The 21,304-nt window shown below is 42.3% G+C and overlaps 1 protein-coding gene across 1 annotated transcript in view; it reads left to right on the forward strand.

Annotated features, from left to right (window-relative positions):
- The window catches only part of VAT1L (vesicle amine transport 1 like), a 55,073-nt gene extending 40,051 nt beyond the window's left edge, over nucleotides 1–15,022 (forward strand). The window contains exons 8-9 of the mRNA XM_021540960.3: nucleotides 10,286–10,369; nucleotides 12,179–15,022. Coding sequence (XP_021396635.1) covers nucleotides 10,286–10,369; nucleotides 12,179–12,277 — 183 coding nt within the window. The 3' untranslated portion in view covers nucleotides 12,278–15,022. The remainder of the gene's footprint in view (nucleotides 1–10,285; nucleotides 10,370–12,178) is intronic.
- Nucleotides 15,023–21,304: the final 6,282 nt, after the last annotated feature.

Genomic DNA, 21,304 nt, shown 5'->3' on the forward strand with positions numbered 1-21,304 from the left:
TAATTCAAAAGCAGAACAGCACCACAAAAACAGAGTGCTTAGGATCAGGTCTGCATGTTTTGGGAGTGGAGGAGCAGGAGACTTTAATGACACTCATAACTACTGGAGCTGAGGGCAAGACAACAAATAAGATCATCTTCTGGGCTGGTGCAGTTTTTCTCCAGATGATTTTTGAAGAGATCACAGGGCACCATTGCTGAGGGAAGAGTTTAAAAACTGATGGCATGAAGCTTGATAGTCAATAATAGCATAAGATGTCTTTTTTTTTTTTTTAACTGTATAGTGATGAATTTAATAAAGTTTATTTCCTGCCATAATTTGTTATAGCAGATTGTAATGGAATACAGGAATGCAGCAAACTGAGCATCATGTATTAATTCAATTCAGTAACAGAGTACAGAGGGTCTTTTTTCTCTGTGGCTGCCAAAATTCATTTGCAGTTAAAGGAATTTTCCTCTCCATAAAGCTGTTGCTGCAGACCAGCAACTCTGAGTACCCGAAGCTTCAGGGGTGTCTGGGGTATCCCTGTGTGCACACCTGGCTGCAATTTACTACAAGATGCATTCATGCCAGAAAGGTACCATGAAGGGGACCAGTTCTGAACTCCTCTACTTGTGGCTCTGATATGCTCAAAACCATTCTCCTAGCATTGGGACCATGCTTTTGTAATTTCTATCATCAGTTCCAAAAGTTCTGCCAGTCCCTGGGAGCCAGTGGCTCACAGGAATAAAGTAGTAGTTCTGGCTTTGTTGCTGCTCTAAAAGAAATACGAATGGAGGATCCTAAAGCTTCATCCTGACTCATGATGTGTCTTCTCTCAAGCTCAAATGTGTTCCAAGGATTTCATCACCAAATTTCTACCCCACAGAAACAACTTTTTATTCTGAAAGGAATAAGGTTAACAATTTTCTATAGTGATGCAGGAAAAATATTACTTGGTTCGAGATTATCTTAATAATAAGTGTTGCTGAGGAAAGTGCCAGTGTAAATCAAACTGAGTGTCCATTCTGGCTCTGTGCAGGTTCTGAGATAATGCACAGTCACACAGAAATTCTATAGCACTTTGCTGCAACCAAAAGTTTGTCTTTAGCTGTCAGTGCTGAATGCCCCTGAGCTGTCCTAACCTCCTGGAATTCCCCGTGTTGGTGGATCAAATTTCAGGCTCTTCTCCTTTATCATGCAGAAAAGCTCCCACCAAACTGATAATCTAGGCACTGCTCTTTAGTACTTCTAAATATTTAATTTGCTGTTGATTCTGCCCTTTTTTTCTGCTTTATCCCTGTTGACTCAGTAAGTAAAGGCTGGCAAGATTTGGCTCAGTTATTCTGTAATTACAAGGCTTTGAATCCCTTTTTCTTTGAATTTTACAAGGCAAAACAAATACTCATTGACGTCAGCAGGAGCTTGTAGGAATAAGGAAGGAGTGAAAACAGCACAGTTCTGCAGCTGTAGCTCTCCATCCAGAAGATGTATCACTTAATAGGTGTCTCCAGCAGCCAAGGGAGGACTCTCAGTTTGCCTGTAGCATCAGTTTTTATTCCTTTGACATTTTTCTCATCTTGGGCATGGTTTTAGTCTTGCTGCCATGGCAACATACAGAGAGGCTAAAAGGTACTCCAGAGAAAAGGTCTCTCCTCGCTGACAGGCAGCAGAAGGGAACAGAGGCCATTGCTGCTGTTTGCAACTGCAAATAGCAGTGAGGGATGAAAGAGATACAGAAAGTATTTTCTGTTTGCACGTGTGCTAGCAAAACCATTTCTGCAAAAGTTCAGTGTGACAGAGCATAAGCAGTGGTGTTGGATAAAATAATTTCTGCTTTCAGATGGCTTCAAGCAGGACAGGACATGACATGGAAACAGACTTCATGATCCAAGTTTTTCCTGTAGGAATACTACTTTAACTAGCTCAAAATCATTGCTAGTGATACTAAATTTTTACATTTTCATTGTATCCATGTTTTCTCCATGCCCATGTAGGCGTTCATGAAAATTGGGCCCCAATACCCTGAGTTTGATGTGTCTTCTTACATATGCTCAGTGCTCAATTTCTGCATCTTAAGAGCTGGCTGAATTCACCACAGGCAGGAATAGAGCCTATTCAAAATCCTGTAAATATTATGCTGCTTTTCCATCTGCCACGCAAGCTGCTGCATACCCTCAGCCTCCAGGAGAACAGAGTCTGGGAGGTCTCTCCAGAATTAATGGTGTAGGTGAGAAGGAGAATCCAGGCTGGCTGCACATGTGAGTTTGCCAGCCTCCCATATACCCAGCTCCCACACAAACAGGTAATTGAAGGATTTTGTCACAGCAGATAAGGCAATTTAACACTAGAAGCACTTTTCTGCTGGCTATTCTGCCACGCAGTGCAAGGGAAATATTCCTACCACGAATGCAGATCATTCCCAGGGAAGTGTGCTGTGCTGAATACAGGTTATTCCATTGCTCCCAAGGGAAATAATCCCTTACAGCAAAGGATGGTTTTGTCCAAATAACTGTGTCTAGTAGGATAACTCTCACTAATGACACAGGAAAATAGTTTTTCTACAAAAGCTTGTACAGAAAACAGCCTGAGAAAGAGAAGTATTGCAAACTCACTTAAAAAAATTAAAAACAAAAAAGCTTTGGAAAAAACCCAGCATGTTTCCCACTGAAATATTACCTCACGGCATCCTATTGTATAAACATGAGAGAGACATTTCAAGATTATCAAAGAGAAAATATGCCAGCGATACAGCAGGACTAAACTTTGACAGGGGCAGCTGTGAGCAGAGGAGCCAGTGGCTCTGGCCACGCGTGTCCTGGCTGCCCTGGGAGCCGTGGCTGTCCCCTCTCTGAGCCCAAGCCACCCCAGCAGGGCTGGGGGCTGCAAAGGGACATCAGCCTCTGCCCAGGGCTTCCCCTGCCCTGGCAGGCTCTGCAGGGAGCAGAAATCAGAGATTCCTTCAGAGCTGCCAGCAGGTTCAGGAGCTGCTGTCCTTGGTTCCTCGAGTTCCTTCCCGTCCACAGGCCAGACTGACAAAATCCAGGAGACAGATGATGTGGTTTTTCTTTGCAGTGACTGCGGTGTTAGTTTTAAAAGCCATATATTCCAAAAACATGAAACAAAACTCTTCTCTTGGTCTGAGAAGTGCATCTGAAATTAGAATGCAGCTGACAATCCATATTAAAGACAGCATAGCTTTGTAATAGAGCACAGCAGTGAGCCTGATAAAAATTATTTTGCTCTATAGCACTAATGAAAGCTATAGTATTAAAGCTTGGCTTATGTGGGATCTCAGCTAGAATCAACTGCAGTATGCATCTTTTTTTCTTCATTACTGTCTAGAAATAATGCTTAAATAATTATTCTTGATATTATTGTTTGTAATTCTAATGGAGGTAGCTCTGGGCTCATTGAAATAGTGCCAGATTTGAGCAGCAACAGAACAGAGTCAGCCCTGGAATGAACAATGGGCATGTTTTTAATTCAGATTACTTTTTCATAAATGTGAAGGAGATTTGGATCATTACCTGTGACACTTGGGTTGCCAAAGTAACCTTGACTAGCCAGCTGATGTTTGCACAGCGCATGGCACCGTCACCATGGAGACCTGCCCGTGTGATTTTGCAGGCATGATGCAGTTGCAGGCGTCTCAGAGAGGAATTAATTGTTGGTGAGCAATGCTCGTGCAGACAGCTCTGCCCTGGCAGACAGAGCCTGCACTCAAACACCAGGGAAATCTTTCCTTTGTGTTTCAGCTGTGCAGAGAGGAGCAGGGCAGGGTAGCAGGAGGGAGCTCTGGGCTGGCGTGAGGCAAACGCCGAGTTCTCCTGATGGAAAGGACATGCTCGGATTGGGAGGAGTGGTCAGAGAGTGCTGATCTGTGTAAAACCCATGCTGGAATGATAATATTCATTTATAGAACATTTGTGTGAGTGATTGAAGCTATGGAACATTCCTGATACTCCTTTATCAACTGAGGCTTTTTTCTCCTCCCAGTACCTGCTCTCCCTCATTCATGTGTGACCTAGTGATGTCAGGGAAATTACAGCAGTGGAGCAGGGGCTGAAATCTGTCTGTATAGACAGGATATTCCAAATTCTCCTCCAAAAGTAGCTGTTATGCTATGCTTTCCATTCTGACCTCTGATGAACCTCACAATGGGACTGTGAAGTGGATTTTGGATCTGTTTTGCACAATACCAAACCAAAGACCAAACAAACATTTTGATAAGAGATACATTTCTGTTTCTGATGGTTAAGCAGGTTAAAGGGTGCTCCCTCCTTCCTCCCCATATTCTTTGGAGAGCAGAAGTCAGCCAGCCTCAAGATAAAGTCATTTTGCTGAGGTGAAATGCTTTGTTCCACCTCTTTTATTTAATTATGAATGGGCTGGATGACGACAGATGGTCAGAAGGTGCTGTTGCTATTTCTGGGTGCTACAGCTGTGATGAGCAGGCTGCAGTAGGATCAGCAGGGCTCTGTAGACATGACTTACATCCCTCAAGGAGACACAGTCCAGGCTTCAGGAACTGCCCAAGAGCCAGGATGTGAATGGGTGAGCCAGGAGAACGGTGTCACTGGGTTTGAGGCATGCAGTGACACTGACATTTGGGGAACTGCTGTAAAAGAATCACTGGAGCACCAGCTTGGGAGATGTCTGTGTTGGACACTCTCTTACATGAAAAAACCCACCAAAAATGGATGTTTAAAAAAAATACTGGGCAGAAGTGCTCAGAGGAGGGGGTGTGGGCAGAAGGGACTTGGGTTGGTGGCCAGATGCAGGGAGTAAATGTTGTTCCTTTTGTTTTGGCTTTTGGTCTGAAGAAACAGCTGAAGGATTAAAGAGAGGGGGTGTAGCTGGAAAAGCAGGACTTTGGGCTGATGTGTGCACACAGCTTAAAATTTATGAGGGGATTATTTCATGGCTAGAGGGGAACAGTCATGACATGCTGGAAGGCTTGGACATTTTCAGTGTGTAAGAAGAGGATGAAAGGTGATTCTTTGAGATGATGTATAAAAATAAACAGTAATCTTGAACCTAAAGGTCTGGAACTAATGAGAGGGAAAATTGCAATTGTAGATCATTACCTAAAATGATGCTAGGCTTCACTGTGCCCATCTGGTACTGAGGAATGTTTCCTTTGGGTGCTGATAACCTTTTTGACAGCTTGAGATGGTACAGTGTTAGAATGACTGGGGAATTTTACAGATTACACTGAGATAATTGAATTAATAGCACTCCTGGTTTGGTTTAAATTTGTAATCTTGGCATAAGATTCTTTAGCCTTTCATACCATGGCCTGATTTATCAAAAAGGGGAGTGAAGGATTCCTTTAATAAGTAGAAATCCTTTCAAATACCTCAGGGAAAAACACTGTCATCAGAGGGCCCCAGGAAAAGAAAGGACAAAATCCTCTGCCACCATCCAATAAACCTGCCTTAGCTGACAGTGAACAGGTAAAGAAGTTGTCTGCAAAAATGGAACTGTAATCTGTAGATGGGAGTTTGTGCAACAGGCTGCATCCAACCTCATGCAGCTGAAGGATATCCCCTCTTCTCCTGCATCAGTGTCTTTCAGTGGCTTTTTTTTTTTTCCTCAGGTAAGTGTAGAACGTCACTAAAAAATAAATCAATAAAATTAATCACATTACTGAGCCAAACAGCTTCATGTAGGATGATGAAAACATTGTGTTGTAACATTTCCACTAGGAAGCTTTTCCATGGTGTGTTGCCTTCGTTGTTTCTCCCTCCTAAACCCCACATTTCTGACGTGGGCCTGGAGCCCCCAGTGTGTTATGCTGGCAAAGTGAGTGGTTTCATGATTCAGCTTCCCAGGCTCTTTTATTTTACTCCTGAGACTGGTTCCTTGTAAGAGCCAAATACAGAAATGGATCATTATGTTTAAAATAATATCCAAAGGCTTGAAAATAGCATCCATTTCTTAGGTAGGCAGCATTTCTCTTTCACACTGCGAAATGGTGCAGCAGATAATTAGTAATACATTTTCCATTTAAATTTCCTTGTATTTATAAAGCAGCAGACTGCTCTTGCTATGTTCTAGCAGCAAAATAAAGTTCCAGAGCCAACTAATTTATGAATATGTCAGTAGAGATTACTGTTGGCTCTTCATTTTGAATGCAAGCAGCCAATGAATTAGTTTGGTAGTAAAATGCGTAAGTGGCTTGACTATAGCAATACAAAGTTGGAGCATAATTGTTTGTTTCAGGCATGTGTTATTTAGAGAGGATCAGACTTGCATCCAGGAAAGTGTCTCTATTCAGGAACTTTCCAAAGGAAAAGGAATCAGGACAGCAAAAGTCCTGGTCCTGAAATGAAAGACTTAAGATGAAAAGCCAGACAAGAAATCTGTCCCAGTTACTGATTTCACCTGGGGAAAGGTAAAAACAAACAAGAAAAACCCAAGGAGAACACAGGGATGAAAGGATAATTAAGGCAGGTGTATAACATGTATTTCAGAGAAAAAAAGAGTCTTTTAGTTGATTTTAAATTGACTGGTTTTACACCATAACAACAAAAGCTGTGGAAAAGCAAAGTAATCAGAAGCTGGCTGCAAATATCCAAATACAATGCCAGCATGTGATATTAGTTGTTCTGTTTGGAATACACCTTGGTTTTCATTGTTTTAGTATTGCAGATACCGTTTGAGTAAAAATGGTGTAGCGCCTGCTATTTTTAATTTCAATACAAAAATCTTTTTTGTCTGGTCTGAGTGGTTACAGGTTGTAATAATATGCTTAATTTGGAGCTTTTTAAACCTGTATTTCTCAAAAAGAAGTGCATTGCAAATTAGTCAGAAGCACTGACAGAGATTTAATTAAATTTCTCTAAGACATTTGTGGGTATATTGTGATTCCTGAAAGCTGATTTCTTACTTGCTGTAGTAGTGCTTCACTATCTGCTATTATTAGTACTTTACTATGTAGAAGGAAGAAATTGACATTATTATTCTCTTTTTTCTATGCAAGCTTTTATTTTACTTTAAAGGAAAATTGCTATAATTTCACTAAAGACAGAATAACTGCAATAAAATCATACCGTGCTCCCAGTGCATACACAGGTGCTGTGGTCAGTAGTGGAAAATAGTTTATGACTGTTACTGTAGAGGATTCACTTTTGCTTTTAATGAAATAAAAACTTTGCAAATAATTAACTAAAGTGAAATTGAAATATGGGTTTTCTTGAGAGATACTGTATCAGTTCAGTGCATCATTGCTGCCAGGACCAGTGGTCCACTAATGTGTAATAGTTCTGATTCCATTGCAGAGCTTTGAAAGAAATTGTGTCAATCTAGGGGCTCCCAAGGCTAAAATCTGTAGTTTGGCACTAGTTCAGACACTGACCCTCTCAGGGCTGAGCCATACTGAAAACAAACACAGAAAAATGGAATTTTGTCCTTTATTACTCTTCGTATCAGTAAAAACCTCTTTGCACTGTTTCCAATCCAAGAGCCCTCTGATGATGATACTGCAGAAGAATAATTTCAATGAACTCATCCACATAAACAAAAGTAAAATCCATTTACTTGGCTTTAAGCTGACAAATGCAAATAGCAACCAATATGGAATAATTGGTGAAAAGGTATTTAGGGATTCTTCTTGCAGAGTGCTGTGAGAAGATGGAAACCCTTTTGATTCTTTCTGCTAGAAGGGAATCAAACTTCAACCACTTCAGGGAACCTCCAGTAAATTCCAGATTTTCTACCTACCTCCCTGTACAACCAATGAAGCCTGGGTCTGGTTTTAACCAAGTACAGAGGGATGCACTTCCTTCATTAGGAATATGCAAACACTGAGGCACAAACTTACAGAAGCTCCTCCCTCTGTGAAAGGCACAGTAAAAACTAAAAGTTTCCATATAGTCTGTGCAGAACAATGTAACCATACTTGCACAGCAAAGAAGGTTTTTAATCCTCTCTGTCCCCTGTAGGAGAAGAGGGAATGGTTTTAATAGGCACCTTGGGAAACAAGTAGTTGCAGTCTTGGCTGAACAAGTGGACTGTTAGCAGCCATAAACATAAAATTAGTAAATTCTAAAATAGCTCATGGTCTCTTGACTCAGACATCGTGTGCTGAATGTCATTGCACTAGGACAGAATTGGACTGGCTGGGTAGGTAAGTTGCAAATAACTCTAAAAGGCACAGATGTTGTATCAGCTTTTCAAATTATTTTCAAAGTTTTTATATATTTTAATAGCTCCATCTGGATTCCATAGCCACTATTACTGTTACAAGCTTTATTGTTCCCTCTGCCCGCTGTTTGCATTTGCAAGTTACTTACAAGTGTCTTGGAAACAACTGAACCTTTCTCCAGGGGCTAAATTTGATATTGTGTATGTGAAAAAAGCAGGGAAGGCACATTTTCTCAAATTTGCCTTGCTAAATACGTTATGGTACAAATTAAAATAAATGTTGCATGCCCTGCTTTCCACATGATGTTCTGGTTATAAATTTCAGTGGATGGGCAAGTGTGTTTGCTGATTTCTCCAATTCTGTTATTTATGCTATGCTGTAACCTCCTAAAAGCATTATTTGGGTAATAACAGACATAAAAATTATACAGCTGCTGCTTCTCCAGCATCATGGTTGGATAAAGGAATATTATCCACAGGGCAGAGCTAGTCTGACAGGATACTTGAGTGTTGTTTATGCTCTAAGGTAGCTTCATAAAAGGTATTGTGATTTTGTGGACTACACTTGAGGTCAGCCTGCTATCCAGTGGGATTCATAAGATTGTGTTTTCTGGGGTGAATTTACAATAATGCCCTAAATTAGAAAGCCATTGTGTTTGCAGTGCAATTTTTCTTTTGTTCTAATATAATTTTTCTTAAGTCTGGTATTTAATAACTGAGGGAACACCTCTGTGAGATTCAAGGAGTAATTCTGAGTTCACTGCAGTTCAGCTTCCTAAGGCTGACAGATGGGAAAGACATTTTGTGCTGTGACCAGCATCCATTCAATTTAATTGGAAGTTGAATGCTGTATACTCTTTAAAAGTCACATAGCTCCTTCTGTATTAGACATTCAGGGAATATTTTGGGGGCCTGGACCCCAGTTCAGGCTTTTAAAAGTACTGTGAGATCCATCAGGTCCCAGCTCAGCGTTTTCTTTCAAACACATTTGCCATTATTCTTAAAATATTCAATAGAACTATGTCACAGGTGCTAAATCCTACTAACATAAAACTCATTTTTGTCTCAACCGACCCTGTTATGCTGGGAAAGAGGAGCATGATGAGGATCTGGAACAGCCTTTATGGGCACATTTTCAGTTCCTGAAATTTCCCATGGTGAAAGTGAGGAAACTTTTGACATCTTCCAATTTTTTAGTGATTTATAGAACCATAGATTGGAAGAGACCTTAAAGCTCATATCATTCCAACCCCCTGCCATGGCAGGGACCCCCTCCCCTGTCCCAGGCTGCTCCAGCCCCAGTGTCCAGCCTGGCCTTGGGCACTGCCAGGGATCCAGGGGCAGCCACAGCTGCTCTGGGCACCTGGGCCAGTGACCCAACAGTGGTCTGTATGCTGCACATTAAACATTCAGTGCAATACACTCACATAGAAATTCAGTTTATCAACAGTGAGCTCTCCTGAGTTGTGAAACTTCACACATCAAAATAAGCTTCTCTCCAGTGCACTTGTAAGAAGAGGTTCTTGTGCCTTTCTCATATGCACTAATTGCAGCCAGCTGTTAAACAGATGGTTTTGCTGATATTGTAGGACACCAGTTATTTAACATTTTTTATTTTAAAAATAAAGAAAAAAGTGACAAAAATAAGGAAATAAACGTTTCCCTAGGCATCAAGACCCACGGTATTGCATTAATCCTGGCCATAGCCTGGGCATGGCATTTCCTCTGTGGTAACCCATAAGAAATTGAAAAATATCTTAGGTCAATTAGAAAAATGTTTCATACTTTCAGCAAAAGTAGGATGTCTTGATAAATAGTCTGCAAAGATGGAATGCAGTGAACAGCCTTTTAGAATTGCCTCCCTGAGCCTGTATTTCTCCCTGCACCTCAGCTATCCATCACTTTGGTTCTGCATTAAACTTATGGATGTGTTTTGCTATTCAGAGACTGTCCTCAGGACTCACATCCCATTTGGCAAGCACAATGCAAAAGCCAGGCCTTACAAATTCACTGAAAAATGTTTAATTCTCAGTCTTTGCTCAAGCAGCTCTTTGAGTGACCTTGCACAGAGCATGCCTTAAACGTTTTGCTGGCTTTAGAAGGGAAGGACTGAAGGGTGTGGCTGAAAATTATCGACAGTGATCTTTCTTTTCAGGTAAAGGAGGCCATGCAGAGAATCCATGACCGAGGAAATATAGGAAAACTCATTCTGGATGTGGAGAAAGCACCCACTCCCCTGGTGAGTGCAAAGCACAGGCATGATGTACAGCCAGGCATGGTGCACACTTCTGGACACATGTCCCTCCCTTGCAATGATTTTTTGACACTGATTTCTTCTAAATCTGTGGCACCCAAATACAACCAGTAACCATAATTTCTGTATTTAACCCAAGTGAAATGTACTTCCTGAAGTGCCAGCAGTTACTTCTCTCTACTGAATCACTGTCTGCTTCTCCAAAAATGTGCCAGCAAGTGTTGGACTGGGGTAAAACTGCCACGTGTCTTTCTGCCCTTGTGATGAAAACAGACTTTTCTCAAACTAAAGAATTCCTCTATTAACAGGTGGATTGAACAGGAAAGCACCCAGTCAATATTGCTGCAGTGTGCAAACATAAAAGTGCTTTCTGATTCCCACACTAAAGCTAAAGTATACTTTTGGTAGGAATTTAGTTTACTGGTTTGTGTAATATATGCAGTACAACATGTAAATATTTCCAGAAATATCCTGAAGGAAGATATTTATGGAGCTCTGGTCCACTAGATTTGGGGCACTTGGGATGGTACAGAAACCTTTCAGAGAGCAGTGGTAAAGGAAAGCTAGGCTGCTCCTGAGCATTTGCTGATGGTGTAGGAAAGAGAAGTAAAGAAGGTAATGCAAACCTGACTTTAAATCAATACTGATGTATGAAGTTTGCTTTCAGACCTGAGAAACCTCCTGTTTCAAAAGAAAAGAAAAGAAAAGAACCTGGACTTAAGAGTTAAGGTCTTACTCACTCTAGAAGTGCCCCCCAGTCTCATACAAACTCTGCAAGGAAAAGGAAGGCTTTGAGGACCTCACATGTGGAACAATGCACTTGCATGAAAGGGTATTAACTCAAAAATATGGGTAACTTCAGAGCAATGTTTTTTCTGCATTAAAATCAGGTTGTGTTTGAGATTTTTATTTCCACCAGAGGCTAATAATCAATCAGGGAAGGAACATCATTGCATTTCTCTTTAAAAAGTAAATGGATCCCTTGCTTATTTGGTTTTGAAGCAGTTATAAGCTCTTACAAGAATCTTGTGTCCTAAGAGAGTTAATGTGGGTGTGTAAGAGAATCCAGTCACACTAATGTGTGCTGTTAAACACTACCCCCATCCAGTGAGCCAGACTCTTGTGCCTCCACAGACCTGTGACATTGACAGGGTGAAGTGCTGGAGTGCCCTGCACCTTTACACAGCTTGTAATAAATACTTCCACATGAAAAAACCACAGTGTACTCCCTAAATACTGTTCTGAGCTACAGATTCCTGCAATTGCCTAGTGCCTGTGCAGGCATCTTCAGTAAAATATGAAAATTTGTGTGATCTGGGATCTGCACTCTGTTGTGGGTCTATCCTGCCAGCATTTACATATTCACTGCTCTGTAAAGTTTCATTGGGTTTTTAATATATAAAAGAAAGGAAATTGCTCCCTAAGTTTTCACACTGTGCCTCAGATGGGACCATCCATTAGAGCAGGTACAGGAGTTGTAACCCACATTCTGTAAACTTCCTACACAGCTGTGTTTCCTTACTATCAGTTTACTCCGGGTGCACAGAGCAGAGTCCTCGTGTGCAGCTGTCCTACAAACAGCCTTCTGCTAGGAATTAGAGCTGTGAGCAGTGGGGGAGCAAGCTTGCAGGCTTAGCTGGAAGTGGTGCAGAGCCAGCCAGAATGTTTATTTTCGTGTGGCAGCCCTGTCTCCTTGAGTTTCCAAAGTGGCTTTACCCAGTGAACCGAACTGAAATGAGGAGGAATCAAAGGCTGGGGAAGGAGCTCTGATGTCCTTGATCTTTCATGGTGCAGATGGCCAACGACAGCACGGAGACGAGCGAGGCTGGGGAGGAGGAGGAGGACCACGAAGGCGACAACGAGAACAAGGAGCGCATGCCCTTCATCCAGTAGCAGCCAGAGGCGGGGAGGCAGGAGGAGCCGAGGTGGAGAAGGGAACAAGACTGGGAAATCTCTTCTGTGCATCAGTGAACAAATGCTGTAGTACAGTGTGTGTTGTATTTGTTTGCAGTCAGCTGAGCTATGAGCTGTTGATCATTGTTGTTTTGAACTCAAGTGCCATTCTCATCCAGTGCAGTATTATGACATTTCTGTGTAATACCCAGTTTCCCTGTAGGAGTCCCATGGATTTTTCTGTTCTTGTTTGAAAGCCTTATTAACTTACCGTGTAATTTTAGATGGGCATTTTTCTCATGCAAATTCCAACATCTTGCATAAAGTTATTTGGGAGGTTTGGGCTTTTTTTGTAAGTTGGAAACAGTAAAAAAAAAAAAAATCCCTACTCGCTGTCTGAAAGATTCTAGTAACTGGACGGATAATTTTCTATTACTGGATTTTCAGAGTTAAAATAGTTTTCCTTTAATGAACCACAAATAAAAGTTTCAACAAAGTTTACTTTTTATTTTCCTCAGTCATACTTCATCACTTCACAAGTAATCCTCTCTTCATTTTCATAAGTACCTCATCCAGAGTCAATAGAATCTGAAATTGTGCAAGAAACCATTAATTGAGAGGCTTTGATCAACACCTTCTGTTAAGGACATATTGACTCATACGTCAAATTCAAACCAATTTTAAATTTTGTTTTTAAATTGCATTGGTAAGGATCACTTGTCAGGATGTGGAAAGAAATTTGGTGACAGAGTTTACTGCTCTGAAATTGCTAATGTGTGGTTAACTGTCAGGCTGGAGCTGAACTCCTGCAGAAGTTAACCCTGTAAAAAATGAGGTTTAGGCCTTAATCCCACCACAAATCATGTGCAGGGATAACTTCTATCTAGAATTGTTCTGTCAAAAGCTCTGCTCCTTATGTACAGTTACATTTATAATTATTTACAGGATCAAGTATTCAAAGACCAGCTAGTCTTATCTACCTCCCACTAGTGGAAACTGTATCTAAACATGAAAAAAGTAAATATTTTTCCATGTCCTTCCCCTGTCTAAACAGCAGCTACTCAGGTCCTCAACTGTCTAGTAAAAACAGTTATTTTAAAATTACTGTGATCACGTACAGTAGAAATGCTGAAGGACTGGCAGAGACCTTGCATAATGCCTACAGCTTCAAATTAATATTAGTTTTTTAAAAAGAAGGTATTTACCCAGACATGACTAGTTGTTCACTCAAATCTACAAGTAGCATGATACGATAGAAATTAAAAATCAATACAGAAAAATGAAAAGTGAGGGTTTCTCAGGCTTTTCTCAGTGTGAGAGGACTTCTGGGTCTGGATGACTTTTATGTGTGGTTTTAGAAGATTCTCATTAGGTTTTTTTTGTTTGGTTGGTTTTGCTGCCTGAGTATTAATGTTCATCTTTTTACACTGTACTCATGAAGTCGCTGTCAGATAATTGTGCAGATGCTTCATTCTGAAGGAGTCCCCCTTGGGTTGAACAAATTCAAAAATAACAGCAAGAAATAACTGTGGAGAAAAATGCTAAAAAGCTTTTGAACTATTGATCCAACCAGAACTTAATTTTTCTCTTCACTTCATTATAGTTGAGTTTATTTTCAAGCTGGACTTTCCTATACTTCCAGTGCCAGTTCAGGGCCAAATAGGGACTTCATCCACTGAAGAAAATACGTATTCAGTGAGACTTTTCCATTTGTTGGGCTTACCAGTTGGACTTTTAAGAAGGGCCATTAGGTTTTCATGACTCATCAGCTGACAGCAGTAGGAAACATGCCCAATTTTGTTTTGCAGCTAGTGTAATGATGTTGTCCTGCAACAGACCTTAACATAACTAGAAATTTTGATTTGACGCCAAAGTGAGCAATATTGCTGGTGACCTTCGAGCTGGCAGTAAGTGGCATTCTCAAGGCCTTAAATTAGTAGGGCAAGCAGAATAGCAAACCCATTGTTCTGTTCTAAACCACAGTCTGGTGGGCTCTGCTTCTAAATTACCCTGCAAGACAAATATGGGTGATCTTGGTCATGGCCACAGACACCACAGGGACAACAATCACATAATTTTGGCTAGTTCTTTCTGGTTTTGTTCACAAGGCAAAAAATACTCTTCATTCTAATTCATACCAATTTTAGGGCCATTTTCTGATCAGCAGAAAATCAGGTAATTGCAGTGAGTACAAAGGAATGCTACTGGAAGTGCCTGAGTGCAACGCAGCCGAGTGACCATCAGCCAGCTAAACTCTGCTCTGTGTTTTACTGGTGTCAATACAGCATGGAGGGAGGCTGCTGCTGATATTGGTGGAAGTTTTTCAGGCATCCATTCTGGAAGCAGGATGTGTGCTAGCAGAATTTGGCCCACAAGCCCTAAGTACCTTTCAGGAGACCACAAGCAGTAGTGTCACGCTGGCAGGGGTGGAGGCTGTGCTGGTCAAACTGGTGAAGCCAAGGCTTGTCACTGACCAAGTCTTACTGTAGCAGAAATGAAGGCTTGTGATTACTACTGACAGTGTTGTTTAAACAACTCTGAGACAATTGGATAGTTTCTTCAAGTGAAACAAAGTATTCCTCAATTTGCCTTAAAGGAACTGTGAAAGCTTCTTTAACTTAAGCCTGATTGAAGTGAACTGAAACACTGTTTAATTGTATTTGTTGCTTTAGAGCTTTTGTTATATTGTGCCTACAAAGCAAATTATGTTTACACAAAAATATAAATAAAATGTTGAGCATAGCATTATCCTTGGTCTCTTATGTTTTATTCTAGTATTATGGCCACTTTTCAGGGAACTGACTTGGAACTGCTTAAGAGAAAAACGTGAGGGGGTCTTATTTTCCATTTTGGTCACTGTAGGATATACAAATAATTTATTTTGACTATTACAGAGTAAATCAAGGTTATTAAAACTGCTCTGTGCTGCTTTACACACCATTAACAATGCAGATATAAAATTTTGAATGTCGCAGTCTTAAGAAATTCAAAACATAATATGGACACCTTTTACTAAGTGTTTAAGGAAGTCTATTTTGATACAAAGAGAAACTAGGACTCAGACTGCCATAAAAGTTATCCTCAGAGAGATAGCTCCCTTCAGAAATTAAAACTCTCTAATGGAATAATCTTAATATAGAATCCAAAAGCAGTCATCACCAGATGAGCTTATAGAAAGCAGGACATGAATGAGTTTTGAATCCCACTCTCCTGGGCCTTGGTTTCAACCCAGGGCTCCGTGTCTTTGGAAGAATTGGTGATGCTTACTGAGCCTCTACAGTCATCTCTAGCCTGTACTTGAGTACATGGCTTTAAAGGTCTCCCTCCATGAGGGAAAGAAGTGAATGAACATCAGTTTAATATCTAAACAAAGAGGGAGTATTTGCTTTGGTTCATTTTAGTCATGCAGGACACATTCCAAAGCCTGTGATGTCCCTGGAAAATCTCACTTCAGTAGTTACCAAATCTGCTCTATAATCTCAAAGCTCATAGGAACAGTGCTGAGTATGAAAAGTAAATTTCTGCCCTCTGTTTTTAAGCTTTAATAAGCCAGTAATGATCAGTGCATCCATAATCATGGGGTCAGGATGAGGCTGAAAGCAAACAGCCATAGCCTTTTGCAAATTCTCTGTGATTACCACCAAAGCTCTGCCTTCGCCACCTTTCCCACTGGGAAAGTGCCCTGTAGTGCCCTGCAGTGCCCTGTACATATTCTATCACACAGCAGAATGTGGCAGGTTGCCTGTGTGCAGCATCTGCATGAAATGCAAAAATCCACCTCAGTACCCCTGGTTTTGACCTCATCCTCCATTTGGTGCTTCCCCTCTCATTTTCTGGGAGCTCAGTGGTTCCTCCTGATGGGTTTTGTCAGGAAACATTCTCCCAGTTTGGCCACGATTGCCAGCTCAGCCCCCAGCTCCAGGAGAGCTGTGCAGGAGTTTGTCCCCCTGGCAGCACTGGGGTCCCTTGATGTGAGCCAGTGCTTTGTTGCACTGCAGAAAGAGCCAGAGCAGGGCACACACTCTAGCAGCCTGTGGAACAAAGCACCTTTCTCCTGGGGAATTTGTGAGAGCCAGCTGCTGTCCCGTGTGCCCCTGCAGGAGCACAGCTCAGGGCAGCGCTGCTCTGCCTGCTCAGCGCTGGCTGATGGTGCCCAGCTGGCCCTGCCCGAGCTCTGCTCCTGTGCCTGCCTGGCATGGCTCTGCCAGCCCCCACCAGCACTCTGCAAGGCACTGCAGGATCTGTGCAGGTGAGGAGGAGTGAGAGGATGAATCTGGGGGAAAAAGTGAATTGTGTGTCTCTGCCCAAGAGTAACAAGGGAGGAGCATATGAAGCATGTTTTCTGTTGATTGATGTGTGTGCTTGAAAGATGTCCCAGCCTTTTTCTGAAGGGGGTTCCACAGTCCCTGCAATACTCAATCGTCATGGTTGTTCTCTGGTTGCACTTCAGGAATTTTTATTTTTTTTTACCTTCTGAAGAGTATGGGTCACATCCACTTCCATGCCCCACAGAGAGTGACACAGAAACTCCAGGTAGACATAACACATGTGGATTAACCCTTCTTCTCACTTAAGGGAACTGCAGGCACTTTGGGAAGGATGAGGGAAAAAAGGGAAGGAACAAGCATTGACAGCCCTCATAGTGATTGTCCTGTCTCTAAAAAACTCCTACAGTTGCCATCATGTAAGATCAGCTTTCATTTAGGAAAGAACAGCCTGCATAGTTGGTAAAAGCTTTAAAACTGTTTCAAATGAAACACAATCTAAACAATCAAAGGAATACTCTTTCAGCTTCTGAAGCCTCATGATGATTAATGCTTGATACAGATACCAGCAGTCAAACAGGGCACCCAGGGATTCAATTAAGAGATGCCACTGGCATTTGTTAGTTTAGGACCAGCAGCTCCCAGATACTGGAAAGGGGATGGGGTCTGTGACTGAGGGAGGGCTGCAGGGCTGGGGACTTGCTTCTTTTCCTTCAGATATTAGGAGGGCTTTGATCTGTCCTTGCACAGTGACCAGGCTGAGAGGTTACAATTAGCCCAAAAGAGGTGGGAAAAGAATTGAAGGAAAACCTGTTTTACTGTGAGTGCTGAAGGGCTGGGGAGTAGAAGGTGAGCATTTCTCTGAGGCAGGTGTGCTCTTAGAACCACAGGGGTGAAGACCTGGGCCTCCCATGCCCACAGCTCCTGCAGTGTGCCCCTGCTGCCCAGCCCAGGTGCCCTGCCAGTCCTGCTCCATCAGCCTCCAGCTCCCTGCTGGAAGCACCTCTGCCTTTGCCTCTGCCAGACTGGAGATGGGCCATGTTCTGCCCCACACTGGCTGTGTCCCTGCCAAACATCATCTCCCTGAGAAGCTGCAGGCTGCAGTACAAATCCTGTTGTGCCTGTCTGCTGGGGAATCTGTGGAAATGTTTCCATGAGAGCTGGGGCTCACTGTGTGAGCAAGATTTGATGCAGCATCTTCCTGCCCTGGAAGAACACAGTGACATGGCAGAGATGCTGGATGCATTATCTGTGCTAAGGATTTCTCTCCTTGGGCCAGCCAGGTGCTAAGCTGATAACCAAACATTTGTAAAGGCTGGTGTGCCAGGTTTGCTCAGCAGTGACTGCTGTGACTTCTGTTGTGACAGGCATTCTGTGGCCTGGAGCCCTGTTAGATCAGTGATGTTTTCCAGAGGCTTCTAGGAGAAAACATTTCTTTTGTTCCTAATGCAGAAGAGAGATGATGATGATAAATTAAGTGTTTTTCTAAGTCAGTTTGATTTGGCAGATTATTTTTCTGTTTCTCAGCTGCTGGTTTTTTTTCTTTCTAGTGTCTGCATTTCATATTAGAAATATTTTGCCACTGTAAAAAAAATAAAGTCTCCTGTAACTCGCCATGTATCCCTTTGCTTGTACAAAAACATCCCTTTGAGTTTCTGAACCATTTCTGCTGTAGAAAGAAAAAAATAAATTATTTGTCTAATGCCATAATACTGCCATTTGGTTTAAAGGACTTATGGTTCTTTGGCATTTAATTCTCCATTTACCAAAGGAACCCTAATTAACAGCAGTTGACCTGGAAGCTTTGCCTACATGGCTCACAGCTGTGTCTCAAATCACACCTGCTCCAAAGAAATGGAGATGCACAGAATCATGTTCTGAATGCACTCTGCTAGGGCCCAGCCAAGAAAACTCCATAAAGATATAGGTGTTTGAGAAACAATAATCTAAATTTTCCTTGCTTTCCCATCAGATAACTCAGAGCACAAATCAACACTGAATGTGGCTATTAAAATAATTTTCTGCTATTTTCTTGATAATTCTCTCCATGCTCATCTGAATAATCATCTCTGGTGAGGGCATCCCAGGGAAAGGGTGACCCCCAAACCCAGCAAGATCCTGGATTCAGAGGAGGCTGATCCTCCCCTGGTGAGCAGAGCTGAGTTTGCTCCATCTGAGGATCAGCTGGGAAATGGCATTGCAGAGAGGGCTGTAAGAACAGGTGCCATGCTGAAGTCTGGTTGCCAAGGGCTGCTGAACCCACAGAGCAGGGCTGTGTTTGTGCAGGGGGGCTCTAGAGAGGGCAGTGCCAGGCTCAGCACAGGCACAGGGCAGCAGATTTACAGAGGGAATTGTTCTCTCAGGTCCCACTTGAATGATCGATCTGGATCCCCTCACCCAAACCTGCTGGATGCCACTGGCTGTCCTGCACCACACTTACTCCTGCCACTTCTCACCATCCACACACCAAATGTCTCCATTTCAATACTGTGTTTCTTCCAGCACATTCCCTGAGGTTGTGGTTTAACTTCATAGAGCATACATAATATGATTCATGTGAGATCTTAGATCTGCGTTTTGTCCAACATGTCAGCTGTGGATAAAGTCATTACAGTGTTCTGTTCACTAATCAACCAGCAAAACAGGAAAATAAAAGGGTAATTGTTGCAAGCTTCCTTCCTTATTTTCATTAGGATGGCAAGCTCAACACAAGCTGGAATCTCACAGGTCTCATCCCACTGGCTTTGACAGGGACAGCATCAAGCTGATTAGCCCTCTAAATGAATCCAGTCATAGCTACAGCATTAAAAATGCAGCAAGTAATGTTTATGTTCCTGTTGTTGCCTATTTGGTGGGGGGAAAACCCACAGGATTCCTTTTTAAATCCTTGCTCAACTTTCCATGTTAAAATGCACATTGCTGAACCCAATTATCTTTCTTGAGGATGCAGTATTGGTTTATACTGGGGTTTTTTGAGCCACTGGGGCAAGTAAATGATCTGAAATGGAAAATACTTGCCATCAGAAGGACCTCAGCTGTAGGTTTTTATTGTGGAACAGACCAGCTGGGGATGTAACTTGTCACTTTGTTACATATTATATTTATTCCATGCAGAGTCCATAGTATTATTATAGGAAACACTACTGACAAAAGCAGGACAAAATATCCCAAATTCCTTAGAACATTTCTACAACACCAAAACCCCAGCTGTACAGAATGATTGACCTGTTGGGTGTCTGTCTGCAGCTGCTCTTCCAAGAGTAGAAGCCCCTAGAAAATGTAAATTCAGCCTGAGCCTGATTTACTGGGTAACTCTGGTATGAGGCTGCACAGCAAAAGGGATCTACCCTGAGATGAAACAGGCAGAGGAGAGGCTGCTCTTTTCTCTTTTAGCTTGTTGGATAAGCAATATAAAATCAGAGTTGTCCTGATCATTCCTAGGGCACTGAAGACATCTGCTGGAAATGGGAAAAAACTGCAGCAAGAATGTGCATGACTGAATAAGGAACATTTCTGAGAAGTTTATATTTACACAGTGCCTAAATTGCTCAGCAAATGCTACAATATTTTCCATTTGAAAGTATTATTTGAACATATTTGGATAAATAGCCTGTTCATTCCTGCTGTTCTTGTTGCCACTGAGGAACATTTCAGTTTCTAAAACCTGCAAGTCTGAATGCAGTCTCCAAATACCCTTTATTCCTGACGTGTGAGGTCATGCCACAGACATGTATGGACAGTATGTGACAACATGTGCTGAGGTCTAGGTCAGGTTTCCAGCTTTAAATGGATGTAAGTTGTTTGTAGCTGGATACAGAAGAGCACACAAATCTCTTTCCATCTTTCCAAACAAATCTTGATTACAAACCAATGTCATACAAATCCTGTTGTGGCTCCAGGTCCTTTTGAAAGTGAGGTTTTAGTTTTTACATTTTTCAGATTCTGTGCTGCTTTAGTGTGTAGTTCTGAGCTCCATATGAGGGGATGGAGAGCTCTCTTCACAGAGCAGGCAGACAAAACAATTCCTTCTCTAGCTGGGGACCAAGGACAAATGATCCAAATCTCAGGCCCAAGAGCACAAACAATGGTGGGCTGAAGAGAGAAAGACAAGAAGGGTGGGACTTGATAAGCCAAAGCTGGAATTGGACAATTCACTCCAAGGTGCAGATGGTCCAGAACTGATCAAAGTGAGAGACCTTGTGAGCGGTCGTCCATTCTGGGACCGTTCTGGGTCCATCTTGGGTGTGGGCCTGGCTGGGCTCTTGTGCTGCCCAAGGTGGATCCATTGAGGCCTTCTAGCAAATCCCTGCTTTATTCTGTAACTCTGTCCAGGCTCTGTTCCAGGTCAGCCTTCTCAGGGCATCAGACGAGCTCCCCAGAAGATTATACAGCCTGTCAGGGAGCGTGGCCCTGCCTCTGGCACATCCCCAGCTGGTCCCTCCACAGCAGAAACCCAGAGCTCAGACTGCACCTGCTGGTGGCCCTGGGAGGGGATGCTGCACCCGCCTGGGAGCACCTGGGACATGGGCAGGGGTCCAGGAGTTTGACCTGAGGGTCACACATAGCCCAAGCACACACAGAGTGTACTGTCTTTGGCATCCCCCAACTCTACCAGAAAAATCTCATTTTTAAGGCAGAAAAGAAGGCAAGGAGAGGTGGGGATTTGTATCTTGATTTTATGACCAACAGGCACTTTCAAGTAATGTTACAGCATGAATTCCTTCAGTTCTGAAGGATGCTATGTCCAGACCCACAATCCCTG

Source organism: Lonchura striata, chromosome 13, assembly GCF_046129695.1.
Source record: "Lonchura striata isolate bLonStr1 chromosome 13, bLonStr1.mat, whole genome shotgun sequence".
NCBI classification, from domain to species: domain Eukaryota; kingdom Metazoa; phylum Chordata; class Aves; order Passeriformes; family Estrildidae; genus Lonchura; species Lonchura striata.